Source organism: Microcaecilia unicolor, chromosome 1, assembly GCF_901765095.1.
Source record: "Microcaecilia unicolor chromosome 1, aMicUni1.1, whole genome shotgun sequence".
Classification (NCBI taxonomy): Eukaryota; Metazoa; Chordata; class Amphibia; order Gymnophiona; family Siphonopidae; genus Microcaecilia; species Microcaecilia unicolor.
In genome coordinates, this window is record NC_044031.1 from 485,181,636 (window position 1) to 485,196,079 (window position 14,444).

The 14,444-nt window shown below is 43.0% G+C and overlaps 1 protein-coding gene across 1 annotated transcript in view; it reads right to left on the reverse strand.

Moving 5' to 3' along the window:
• The window catches only part of PRKDC (protein kinase, DNA-activated, catalytic subunit), a 490,177-nt gene that overhangs the window by 98,116 nt on the left and 377,617 nt on the right, over nt 1–14,444 (reverse strand). The window contains exons 73-74 of the mRNA XM_030214157.1: nt 13,213–13,373; nt 1,314–1,525 (exon numbers count right to left, since the gene is read on the reverse strand). Of these exons, the coding sequence (XP_030070017.1) occupies nt 1,314–1,525; nt 13,213–13,373 (373 nt within the window). The remainder of the gene's footprint in view (nt 1–1,313; nt 1,526–13,212; nt 13,374–14,444) is intronic.

The following is a 14,444-nucleotide window of genomic DNA, read 5'->3' on the forward strand; positions in this document are numbered from 1 at the left end:
TGTCATTTGACTTGATAACTATCTCTGGATTTTTACCTAAGGAATTGATTTTTTTTGTCTGTTCATTTCTGGTCAGATTGTAAAAGCGTGGTCTCTTCCTTCAATTTTCTTTAAATCTTGTTTCATGCAGGCATTGAATGCCTAGATCAGAGGGTCGACAGGACCTGGTGTTAGCCAGGCAGATGGATTTTTAACCACAGAGATATGTACACTTTATTCTTGGAAAAAGCATATATAATCTGTAACTTTCTGGAAAATTTAAAGAGATTTACCCTGGTCTGGAAGGTGTTGTATTTGGCTGTGGGGATAAAATAGAGGCCTGTTTGTAGAACATTAGATTCTGTTTCAGTCAAAATAGTGTTGGAAAGATTAGATATTGGAATATTCATCTCCGGCTGTCTAGACATCATCCTCTGTTCATTGTTGGATGGAATCGGCCCATGCTCCTGCCATATCCTCTGCCTCTGAAGGGATACCTCTGCGTGTGAGTGTGTGTGTAAGTGATCCTGTGGTAAATTCTGAAAACGTGGTGATATTTCTCGATTCTCCTTCTGCCAAATTCTGTCTAAAAAGAAGAAGGGTGGGGACGAGCAACAACAGGCTCTGGTGGAGGGTGAGACGCAACAGACTCTGGGTAATTGATAGGGCTGATAAGGGGTGATATGTACACATCCTCTAAATTGCTTCTAACTCGCGTATGACTCTGCTCAGTGGGGGCTGGGTTTCTCTGACAAGAAACTTCCCTATCAAGGTTGGACACAGAATCTTCTTCTTTCGACTATAGTAAGGTCTGGCTTTTAAAAATGGGTAAATGGACCTTCTTTTGTAATCTGCCTCGTCTCTTGCAAATTTATTTCTTTTGATCTCCTTAGTCTCTTGTTTAAATTTATTTAACCTTTGGTTGATATCAGTAAGAACTGCTTCAAAATTCTGATCCTCATTTTTTAGAATATACAATTTTTCTGTACATATCTCACATTAAGGAATGACTTTATTCTAAGCAATTTCTGCTATTAAAATCATTAAATCCAAAACACATTTGTTGAGCACCATTTGTCAAAAATAGTCTGATCATCTAAAAACACGGTGGTGAAGAAAAGGATCCAGGGGGACTGAGAGGAAGGAGAGAGGGCTGTATCACAAAGGCAGTGCCTTGACAGCACTTAGGTTGCGTGCTTTGAAATTTTAAAACGGACCAAATAAAACAGTATACAATAAAAAAAAAATTGAAAACAAATAGTGTTGTATTAATATAGAATAATCTCTTTTTGTTTATCTTCAGCAGCATTATAGAAACGTGTGTTTACCAATACCTTAACATGAACTCCCTGTTTTTATGGCCAGTAGCAGTATCTTCAAAAGAATAATTTTCACTGCTGATCATGAAGGGATAGACAAGAGCCTCAGGGTAGGCATCAGCAATATCTTCTATAATGTGCTGCACCGCTACTGCTTCCTTTTTATCAAGCATTGCCATCATCTGGCTAATCCAGCCAATGAACTGCCAGCATGGAACAGAGGAAACCTGCCAAAAAACATTTAAAACATGATAGTTACAGGGTTAGATTTAGAGTACAGTAATTTCACTGGACAGCTTATTGGCTCTTGAAACTATTACTTCAACATAACTCATTACATGTGACCTCAAAACCTTTCATCTGTGCCAGGGAGGATATCAGTAAGTTTATTTATTTATTTATTTATTTGTAACATTTGTATCCTGCATTTTCCTATATATTAGTAGGCTCAATGTGGCTTACAAAATACCGTCATGGTGGATGTCAAGTACGGCAGGTATTAAACAAATACAAAAATTAAAAGGGTCAGGTAGATAGAGGTAAATGGATACAATAAGGACATGGAGTTTAAATTCCAAAAATCATTACAATGTATATAAAGATGCAGTAAAGGGTTGAGGTAATTAGTTGGAATCAAGAAGGTAGGCACTGCATAGAAGGAATAAGCTACAACCTGATCAAGAATGAGCTCATTGCTTGTCCCTTGTATTGATGGTTCACACAGATTATTATGTAAGATTTTAAGAGGGCATTATCAGACTGGTCATACTGTTGCAAAAGACCACTGGGATTCTGTAACCGTGATCTCTGCATTCATTTTTCAAGTTACAGTATGTTTGTACTTTCACTTTGAAAACTGTCTAAGGAAGAGGACTTTTCAGACCAAAACTGCATGTGTTGTAGCAATCCTTATTCTAATTCCAACCTCAGGAATGTTTCTGCTGAATGCCTGTAGAAGTATGAACATTAAAGAACAATGTGCGTAATTTTACTTGTATATAGAGTGGGTAATTTCCAAATAGCCTGCTGACCTACTTAAGAATCCTTCCTGGTGCCTGAGACCTGGACTGGTCACTTTCAGATACAGAATGCTGGGCGCAGAGGACCTTGCCTTTGACCCAGCATGGCACAGCTCATGTTCTTGACTGTGTAAATACCCATTTATGTGAGTGAATGGCTTTTGAAAACAGCCTCTTAAATGGCATAACAGCAAGTCCACAAATTTCACTATTTAATTGGTGTTTTATGGGACATGGATATTATAGTAATGCAGTGTTTTCTAAACATTTCAGGTGAAGGTCCACATACTACATTTTAAATTACCGAGAACACTAGCAGATCCTGTGAAGTTCTGCAGAGCAGAGACCATCTCCCTTTGAGGTCTGCTGAACAAAAGAGACTGACCCTTTTAGTTATTTTACATGCATATGAAGGGAGGGGGAAAGAGTTCCCAGAGGTTATGAAAGATGATCACAATATATCTAAGAAGCTGGGAATCCTACCACCTCTCCTCTCTTCTTCTGCATCTGTCCCCCGCCAGAGTACGAGAAAGGCAAAAGGTGGGATGGTCTACTTGTGCACTCTCCCACACTCGCACTGCTTCCTCGTGCTCTTGCTCCCTCTCAACTTCCCTCTCCTTTCTCATTTCCCTCACTCCCTCTCCCTTTTATCCCTATTTTCTCTCCCTTTCCTCCCACACCTCATATGCCTCACATCCCCCGATCTGGTGCATATCAGCAAGGATGAGGTACAGTGAGTGGCATAGTATGTAGTCTCTTCCCTACTGTAATTTACAAGAAACCACAAGTGTGAACCATTGTTTCCAGGTGGATGATGGGGATTGAGATACATGGATTATTCTGACTTTGGCCCAAGTATAGGAAAAAAAAAACAAACACTTGTCTCACTGGGCATGCTGTGAAGGAGGGGAAGGGGGTGATTAACAGGAAGGCTGCTAAAAGGCTTAAGAGTATCCAGAGGTTCTGTTCACATCCACTTACTTGTTCAGGCTACCCATACATATGATCGTTCACAAGTAGCCTGACCCTGCAACATGTGGGTGCTGGTAACTTGGGCTTATGAAGCAGCTGTAATAGTGGACACATGCAGGTTGGTAACACACATTTTGTGACAGGTTACTACCTAGGTTGGCCTCCTGTGAGTTCAATACAATGCTTTTTTGGGGGTAGCCTTTCTGACCATCATCTTTGCTGATCCCAGATAAAAAGTAATCATTGGTCCAAAAAAACTTCTTTACAATGTTCAAAACCAATCAAAAAGTGCTCTTTGTAAAACCAAATCTTAACTATAATCTGTGCTATTTATACTTAAGTAGCACACTTAGCTTTAATTGAAGTCTTGTAGCAAAAGCACTCTTCTTTCACATGGCTCCTACTTTGAAAGCAGCACTGCTCCACTCGAGCTATGGGGCTAGATGGCGCTGGTTCTGACAGGGACCCATTTCACCAATGGCTTCTTCTGGAGACCACACTGTGCAATTGCTCTTGCTACTTTTGCTGGCATAATGTGGTCTCCAGAAGAAGCCGTTGTCATGTTAAAAGAGCCAGAGATAGAGAAATCCTGCATTTGGAGAAACAACTGCTGCACAAGTGCTTTGGAGCTACTATACTGATTTACATAAACAGAAGTTGTTGAATGTGCAAACAGCCTTTAAAATACTCCTTCATGAGCATACTCTTAAAATCGCAAACCTTTATTGTTCACGCACTTTAATAAGAGTGGTAGGCTGCTGGCTCGCCTGATAGCTATCAAACAAGCCCTCAAACTAATCACATTACTCAAGACTCCTCGGGGTGGTTGGTCCATACGGATCAGGGTATTTGTAACATTTTTCAAATTGTATTTTTATCAATCTCTCTATGCCTAAGATCCTGTTGAGGGTTTACCGGGTGGGTTATATTTGGACAGACTCGATCTCCCATGGATTTCTTGAATTCCCCTATTGCACAGTTTTTCCTGAGCAGCTTCCTATTCTTGTTTTGGGTGCACTGGGTGATTCAACAAAGCCCGTTAGGTAAGACCCCAGGAACTGATGGCTTCCGAGCTGAACTTTATAAACTGCTGAGAAATGATATTGAGTTGCCCTAACTAATATGCTCAATACCTGGGATAATGAGAAGTTGCCCGATACTCTTAATTTGGCCCAAATTATTGTTTGGCCTAAACACAGGAGAGACCCCAATTTCCCTGAATCGTATCGCCCAATCTCACTACTAAATTATGAAGTCAAGCTTTTTGCCAACATCCTGGCCAACTGCTTGGACCAAGTGTTGCCTTCTGTTATTTCCGAATCCTAGGTGAGTTTTGTCCAGGAGCACTCAGTAGCCAAGAATCTTAGATGTATATTGACATCTTTCGAACATGTGGAACAGCAGGGGTTGCCTTCTCTGCTCATTAGCTTTGATGCAGAGGCGGCTTTCACGTACATTGGGATTTTCTGTATGCCACCTTGGAAAGATATGGCTTTGATGGGAGATTTGTCTCTAGAAGTAGAGTTTTATATACTTTGCCTCGTGTTTGTGTCTTGGTTAATGGTCAAGTGTCCAATATTTTTCTATTGGCCGAGGAACCAGACAGAGTTGTCCTTTGTCGCCTTTGCTTTCTGTTCTGACTTTAGACTCCCTTATCAGGAACATTCACTCCAACCCAAATGTTCAGTATGTCAGTTTGGGTGCTGAATCCTTTAAGCTGGCAGTGTTTGCTGACAATCTCTTGGCACTTCTAACAAGTCCCTGGGTGCCCTATTAGAGACTTTCCAGAAGTATGAGGATTTTACGGGCTTCCATTTAAATCTCAACAAATCTGAAGCCTTAGCTAATATAGGCATGTGCAGCATGCTTGGTCAGGGCCCTTTTCCCTTGCAATGGGTGGATGGGTCCTTTAAATATCTGGGGGTCCTCAACTCCTTCGGTGTCTGATTTGTATCACTTGAAAGTTGACTCAATGCTCGCTAAAAATCAACAGCAGCTAGATAGTTGGCATGTGTTGCCCCTATTGCTGACAGGATGGTCATTGTCCCACAGTGGCTATATATGTTGCAAACTTTGCCTACTCGCTTGCTCTGGAAAGATTTATGCCACTTTTATTATTTACTTTCTTGTTTTTGTTGGGCAAAAAAACCAACCTACACCTCTATAACATTGCCTGTTTGTTGTGCCATGTCAGGGATTGGTTGTACGCTCAAAAACGTTTTACTCCATACTTTGCTCCTTATAATCTAATTTATTTGCTTTACACGGCTCACGGCTCAGGGGTTGCTTCCTTCCTGTTTATGGGGGAGTATGCTTTTGCACCCTTTGAGGGATTCATGGGAGGTGCTTCTATGCAGCCTGGAGGCAATCCTGTAGTTACAGATCAATTATCAATGCGGGAGAATGTGGCGTTTCCCCCAGGGCTGAAAATCCTTCCTTTCTGTCCTGAAAATCGCAAGACCTGTGTTTGCTGGAACATGTTTTGGATGTACAGCTCCTGGCTACCCTACAACAAGGGGAGGATGCTCGTTGGGGGGAGTTTTGCTTATTGTCAATTAGTACATAAGTACATAAGTAGTGCCATACTGGGAAAGACCAAAGGTCCATCTAGCCCAGCATCCTGTCACCGACAGTGGCCAATCCAGGTCAAGGGCACCTGGCACGCTCCCTAAACGTAAAAACATTCCAGACAAGTTATACCTAAAAATGCGGAATTTTTCCAAGTCCATTTAATAGCGGTCTATGGACTTGTCCTTTAGGAATCTATCTAACCCCTTTTTAAACTCCGTCAAGCTAACCGCCCGTACCACGTTCTCCGGCAACGAATTCCAGAGTCTAATTACACGTTGGGTGAAGAAAAATTTTCTCCGATTCGTTTTAAATTTACCACACTGTAGCTTCAACTCATGCCCTCTAGTCCTAGTATTTTTGGATAGCGTGAACAGTCGCTTCACATCCACCCGATCCATTCCACTCATTATTTTATACACTTCTATCATATCTCCCCTCAGCCGTCTCTTCTCCAAGCTGAAAAGCCCTAGCCTTCTCAGCCTCTCTTCATAGGAAAGTCGTCCCATCCCCACTATCATTTTCGTCGCCCTTCGCTGTACCTTTTCCAATTCTACTATATCTTTTTTGAGATACGGAGACCAGTACTGAACACAATACTCCAGGTGCGGTCGCACCATGGAGCGATACAACGGCATTATAACATCCGCACACCTGGACTCCATACCCTTCCTAATAACACCCAACATTCTATTCGCTTTCCTAGCCGCAGCAGCACACTGAGCAGAAGGTTTCAGCGTATCATCGACGACGACACCCAGACCCCTTTCTTGATCCGTAACTCCTAACGTGGAACCTTGCAAGACGTAGCTATAATTCGGGTTCCTCTTACCCACATGCATCACTTTGCACTTGTCAACATTGAACTTCATCTGCCACTTGCACGCCCATTCTCCCAGTCTCGCAAGGTCCTCCTGTAATCGTTCACATTCCTCCTGCGACTTGACGACCCTGAATAATTTTGTGTCATCGGCGAATTTAATTACCTCACTAGTTATTCCCATCTCTAGGTCATTTATAAATACATTAAAAAGCAACGGACCCAGCACAGACCCCTGCGGGACCCCACTAACTACCCTCCTCCACTGAGAATACTGGCCACGCAATCCTACTCTCTGCTTCCTATCTTTCAACCAGTTCTTAATCCATAATAGTACCCTACCTCCGATTCCATGACTCTGCAATTTCTTCAGGAGTCTTTCGTGCGGCACTTTGTCAAACGCCTTCTGAAAATCCAGATATACAATATCAACCGGCTCCCCATTGTCCACATGTTTGCTTACCCCCTCAAAAAAATGCATTAGATTGGTGAGGCAAGACTTCCCTTCACTAAATCCGTGCTGACTTTGTCTCATCAGTCCATGTTTTTGTATATGCTCTGCAATTTTATTCTTAATAATAGCCTCCACCATCTTGCCCGGCACCGACGTCAGACTCACCGGTCTATAATTTCCCGGATCTCCTCTGGAACCCTTCTTAAAAATCGGAGTAACATTGGCTACCCTCCAGTCTTCCGGTATTACACTCGATTTTAGGGACAGATTGCATATTTCTAACAGTAGCTCCGCAAGTTCATTTTTTAGTTCTATTAATACTCTGGGATGAATACCATCAGGTCCCGGTGATTTACTACTCTTCAGCTTGCTGAACTGACCCATTACATCCTCCAAGGTTACAGAGAATTTGTTTAGTTTCTCCGACTCCCCCGCTTCAAATATTCTTTCCGGCACCGGTGTCCCCCCCAAATCCTCCTCGGTGAAGACCGAAGCAAAGAATTCATTTAATTTCTCCGCTACGGCTTTGTCCTCCTTGATCGCCCCTTTAACACCATTTTCGTCCAGCGGCCCAACCGACTCTTTGGCCGGTTTCCTGCTTTTAATGTATCTAAAAAAATTTTTACTATGTATTTTTGCTTCCAACGCTAATTTCTTCTCAAAGTCCTTTTTTGCCCTCCTTATCTCCGCTTTGCATTTGGCTTGGCATTCCTTATGATCTATCCTGTTACTTTCAGTTGGTTCTCTTCTCCACTTTCTGAAGGATTGTTTTTTGGCTCTAATGATTTCCTTTATCTTACTGTTTAGCCACGCCGGCTGACGTTTAGTCTTTTTTCCCTTTTTTCTAATACGTGGAATATATTTGTCCTGAACCTCCAGGATGGTGTTTTTAAACAGCATCCACGCCTGATGCAAGTTTTTTACTCTGCGAGCTGCTCCTTTCAGTCTTTTTTTCACCATTTTTCTCATTTTGTCGTAATCACCTTTTCTATAGTTAAACGCTAGCGTACTTGATTTCCTAGTTTCACTTCCTTCAATGCCAATATCAAAACCGATCATATTATGATCACTGTTATCAAGCGGCCCTCGTATCGTTACCCCCTGCACTAGATCATGAGCACCACTAAGGACTAAGTCTAGTATTTTTCCTTCTCTTGTCGGCTCCTGAACTAGCTGTTCCATGAAGCTGTCCTTGATTTCATCAAGAAATCTTATGTCCCTTGCGTGTACAGATGTTACATTAACCCAGTCTATATGCGGGTAATTGAAATCCCCCATTATTATTGTGTTGCCCAGTTTGTTTGCGTCCCTGATTTCCTTTAACATTTCCGCATCCGTCTGTTCGTCCTGGCCAGGCGGACGGTAGTACACTCCTATCACTATCCTTTTCCCCTTTGCACATGGAATTTCAATTAAAACATTATATATTTTCTTTAAGTAGGCAATTGCTAAGACTTCATATGGGCCAGAAGCTGAGGTCAATTTTTGATGGGATTTCAGAGTTTACAACTTCTATCTTAGAGGTACATAAAGCGTTATGTAAACTGGAAAAACCCAGACATTTTACTTTAGTGGTACAAAAATGGGGATGGAATTTGGGTCGCTGAGATTTACTCTCTAATCTTAGAGCCATTCCAGGGTCGATCACCAATGTAGATTATAGGGAGTGTTATTTTCGGGTGCTCATTTGGCCCTATTACACTCAGTTACAGATGCCTTTGCCTATTTGCTCTAAATGTCAAGAGGCAGACAATACTTTTTATCACTCTTTTTGGGAATGCTCTGATGTTCAGCACTTTTGGAGGTGAGTGGTTACTTATCTGTCTGCTTTGCTTACGGAAAGCATTGAGGGCACCCCTGCACAACTGTTGTTAGATCAACCTAGATCTTTCAGGGTAAAGATAAGGAATGTACTTTACTTTTTTGTAAATTGTGTCTTTTGGCATGGAAATACAGTCCTGGACATCGACATAACCCCCTGCCTACTGGCATAATCAAATACACCAATCACCTGCGAGTTGAGGAAGGCTCAGGGATCCCATAATGTAAAATCCATTTCATGAAGCTATGGGGCCCTGTAGGGGTATTTACCTGAGATCTCACCTTTGCTGGTCTGGGCCTATACAAGCCTGAACCATTCTTCTAACAAAATGGCTTCTGCAGTCTTGTGACCTGCATTCATCTGCAACTATTAGAAACCAGCTTGCTTGCAATGGAAAAATATTGCTGAGCATTGCAAAGTTTTCTACCCTCAAGGACATATTCTTTGTTGCAAGCTGGCTCCCGTTATCTCCCTGGGAAGCATGGAGGAGAAAATCACCCAGGGCTCAAAGAATGGAATCACATAGAAAGTTTGCCTGCCCTTGATAACCGCTTCATGGCTACAACAAAGAGTTCTTCATGACTATGAATCTGGCTGGAAATTATGTCATTGCGTGTGTGATTGGTCCACAGGTATCACCTGACGTTTAGATACCTAAGGTTTGGACTGAAGAAAGTTTGGAGAGTCAGACGGAAAACGAAGAAGGAGTTGGGACTGGCAAGAGAACTGAGACCTGAGAAACCCTGCAAGGTTAGAAGGCTCGGTGTGAGCAAGAGACTGTTTTGTGCAAACCTTGTGAACTACATATCTGGTGAAAATACAGATTGGCTCAGCTATATCTGCTCAGAGAGGCAACACTGTATGACTGTGACACCTGCTTTCAGAGGATAGACCCTCGACTGAATCCGAGACTGAGACTCGCTGTGGATACAACTGGAGTCTAAGGAGAAATCCGTGCCAACCTCACTGGGAGACTGCCTCAGAGACAGCATCGTGAGATAACAGGATTTACTGCCTACAGTCAGGGATTAGTGATTGGTGTTTGTCTGCGATAAGATTGGTTAGGCCATAACTCGTGGTCAGGGAATAAGATGCTAACAGTTGTATTTTGCATAAGAAGTGTAGTTTAAGTTTCAGTATTACCAAATCAGGTTTGTGTAATCACCTAGTATTTTAGTAAGATTCATTTGGCAGAGTCTTTATTAGTAGAAATCTATTTTGTATTTTTATTATCAGCAAGTTATATATGTATTGTACTTTGCTAAGCCTTTCTGCGGAACCTTTCTATATATATTTATTTTCTTTATCTATGAATAAATCATATATTCCATATGTGGCTTTGGTTTCGTTTTCTCTAACTCAGCAATTTTGGTTAGGTGCCAAAGTAAGGTCCTACTTCCCCTAGCACGAGTCCAGAATATTTGCTTGGGCAGAGTTGGGCAGAAATAAGTCTGATAGGAGTTGGTTTCCTATGGGAATTATTTAGACTACCTACAGCCCTTACCTGCATTCACTGGCTTCAGGTGGTCGGAGTCTCATCTTTAATGCTCTATAATGTGCTACCCACTCACCCATATGGTATATTCATTATTCCACGTACTGAGCTTTTAGTACTGCTGGCCGGGTAGGGTGGGGAGCTTTTCTTATAGGGCCAGAAAGTCATGAGAGACCAGACCCTCTGGCTGTCATTAAATCTCATAATTTATGGGTTTATAGGGCCGGGGGTTAGGTGGGTTGGGGAGGGGGTCTGGATCTCTGTACCTGTTTTGGAATTTTTTAAGCTGCTTGTTTTCCATGTGTTGACAGTTTTTGTACTGAGTGATTTCTCTCTAAAAACATAACAATGTTTGAACATAAAAGCAGGCCTGCAAATTACTAAAAGGTGTTGGTTGGCAGAAGAGAGAGTGCGAGATGGAGAGTAAAGAATTAGAAAACTGTATTGTCACTTTGTGAAGTATAATTGAGTGTGTTGACATAAAACTCAATATATCACTGTAACCACTCAAGGCATTCATAATACTTTTAATATAGTCTGGATAAACCTTAATCATGACTCAATCAATACATAAAACATAGCTATAAAAATGGGAAAATGGTACAAAGAAGAGATGGTAGTAAGAAAGGATAGAGGATTGAGGACAGAGAGGAGCACAAATTGGAGACAAGAGAGATAGAGACATGCTCAGGGAAAGAAACACTAAAGGAGGAGACTGCCTCCATCCTTAATTCACTCAAGAGTATACAGAACCTGCCATTCTGGGTCAGTACACACAATTGTACTTCAAAATATAACACAGTTTTCTAATTCTATTCTCTCCATCTTGCACTCTCTGTTCTGCCAACCAACACCTTTTAGTAATTCCCTCCTTTTTACAGATTCGCTCACATTCTGATCGTTCTTCCTGTTTCACAGTTGTTTCTCTGCCCTTGTAGAATTCCCTCTCCCTTGACCTCTGCTCAGATTTATCAGTTATAAATCTCTGCTTAAAACACACCTTTTCATAACAGCATAACCATCCACCCAATCCAATATTAGTTCCTGACCCACTTTGACCATAACCCACCATTTTTACCTCATTATGGCATCGCTTGGGTAGTCTTTCTTCTGCACGCCTTTCTTTTTATTTCTTAAAGTTTTCATTTTAATTTTTATTTATATTAATTAACTCCTTCCCCCATATTTAATACTTGGAATCTAATCTAGACCTACTTTTGTTTTTTTCCTTTACCTTAAATGTTTATACTCATTGTTAACCACTTAGATATCCTATATAATAATTTGCACCTCCAACGTTCTATGTCTGGATGCCTGGGTTCGTAACACAATTCCCATTGGTCCGCCCTCGCGTCTAAACGTGATGACGTCAGAGGGCGGATCAGTGAGAGGGAAGGGAAGCCAGCAACAGCCAGCCACAGAATGTTGAAGGTGAGGACAGAATCTCAGGAGAATCACCCCCCCTCCCTCCCTCCCCCCGTGTCCTCAGAGTTCCAGGCCCCCCTCCCTCTTCTCCGAATTCCAGACCCCCACACCTCCCTCCCTCTCTCCTCCGAGTGGCAGCCTGACCGGCGTTGGCCGCACTCTTCTCCCAGTCCTACGCCTGCCCCTCGCCTTCCTGCATGCCACCCAGAATGTAAAGGTTCTTACCTCGGGGTCCGGCAGCAGCAGTGAAAGGCGAGCAGGCACGGTGCTTCAGCCTGCCTTCCCTTCTGTCTCAGCACTGCCTCTGGTCCCGCCCTCATTTCCTGTTTTGGGAATGGTGGGACCAGAGGCAGAGCGGGACTGTGAGAAGAGGGCGGCCAACGCAGGTCGGGCTGACACTTGGAGGGGAGAGGGAAGGAGGGAGGGGGCTGGAACTCGGAGGAGAGGAAGGGAGGGGGCTGGAACTCGGAGGAGAGAGAGGGAGGGAGGGGGCCTGGAAATCGGAGGCGAGGGAGGGGGCCTGGAAATCGGAGGCGAGGGAGGGAGGGTGGGGGCCTGGAAATCGGAGGAGAGGGAGGGAGGGTGGGGGCCTGGAAATCGGAGGAGAAGGAGGGAGGGAGGGGGCCTGGAAATCGGAGGAGAGGGAGGGAGGGAGGGGGCCTGGAAATCGGAGGAGAGAAAGGGGGGGGAGGCCTGGAACTCGGAGGACAGGGGGGCATGGAACTCAGAGGAGAGGGGGGAGGGAGGGGGGCCAGGCTGGAACTTGGATGAGAGGGGGAGAGGGAGGGGGCCAGGCTGGAACTCGGAGGATAACCTTGCTAGCGCCCGTTTCATTTGTGTGAGAAATGGGCCTTTTTTTTTTTTTTACTAGTTTTTAAATAATTTGTATTTACTTACTGTGCATACAACAGCAAACTAATCTTAACGCACAATCATTTTTTGGACAGCTACATTAACAGGAATGAACACAGATGCTAAAACTGGTACCAGATATTATTACGCAGGTCCTTTAGAGACAATCTGTTACTAAGGCAGTCCTTGTAGCCCATCACAAAAGCACCAATAAAATTTTGTACTACAGTTATACTCTAAATACTGAGTTGGCAACACAGGTATTGCTGCTTTGCATATTTTTCAGTAAACTGCTTTGCTTTAAGTGGTCTATAAATTTGTAAATAAATATCAAAACGATTCCCTATAAACTATATATGTCTGCATGTTTCTATTGACTAAGCACTGGGTCACGCAGCAGAGTTTATGCTGTATGCAATAGTGGGAAAGGCATCTTACATTTTCATATTGTATGTTGTTTGCTGCTTACAAAGAAAAGACAACTAACCTCTCTTGTCATCAAGTCCAAGGTTTCAGCAGGATACAGTTCAACAATTTGCAGCAATCTGGGAAATTTTAATCTGGCATCTTTGGAATTCAGCTTTAAACTTTTTATCATTTTTTCCACTACAATGGTTGGAAATTGCTGTAGATGTGAATGGTCAATAACTACCAAGACAAAATCATTAAATTACACTCCATTTCTTTATATAATGGTTTCAGTCCATCACTGTATATAACATATGTATCAAATGTGAGACTAGAGACTTGTATATTTGGCCTTATTTTAGAAGCTTCTAGACATACATATAGCAGCGTTTACAAATCTAGACTACATGCATGACAAAACAGCAATTTTAGAAAGCTGCTGTTATTTGGACAGGTATATTCCCCTGGGCTACAGAGATTTAAAGGGGGAAGCTCTTAATAAATGTATACTTTTCAGTTTACAATGGGAAGCCACAACTAAGCTTCTGTGCCAGCCCCAAGGCATAGACAACTAGCCAGTATCCAGTTTAGACCTAGAATCTAAATAAAAGGGCAGATGCATAGATCAAGGGAAACTCCTCCTTCTCTAGATCCTCATGAACTCAGTCACACCCCTTTCACCCTCCCTCGGGCCTCCTTGACAAAAAGAATATCTCCAGTATCCTCCAACAAAGGCACACCCTCCCCAGTAAATACCCCCAGCCCTGTACTTCCTAGGTCTAATGGGGGGGGGGGGGGGGGGTGGGGAGGTTTCTCCAGTGTCTCATAGGGTGGCAGAAGCAAACCCTAGTCATTCTTGCCCCATCAGACACCCAGTTCAAAATGGCACCTATGACTCCTTGCAGCAGTCTCGTGGTGCTTTTGCTAGGAATCAAGCAGTCAAATAAGGAGTGTGTGCCTGTATTTGGCAGCTTGACCTCTAGGGGGTAATACTGCAAGTCTATCACTAGGGGGTAAGAGCTAGCATTTTGAACCAGAAGCCCAATGGGGAAGGAGTGACTGGAGATTGTTACTGTCCCTTACTTGTCATTAGAGAGATCGCTGGTGAGAGACTTGGGGGGAGGGGGGCCTCAAAGATGGCATGTTTGTCAAGGAGAATGGGTCAGCATTTGTTGGGGAGAATGGGGGTATTCAGAGGAGTATGCTTTTGCCTGGAGCAAGTGTTGCTGATGTCGAGAGGGGTCCATAGTATAATCTGATCCCCCACCTTTCAGAAACAGCAGCCTGACTTGGGGCTCTCTATCTCTTTGC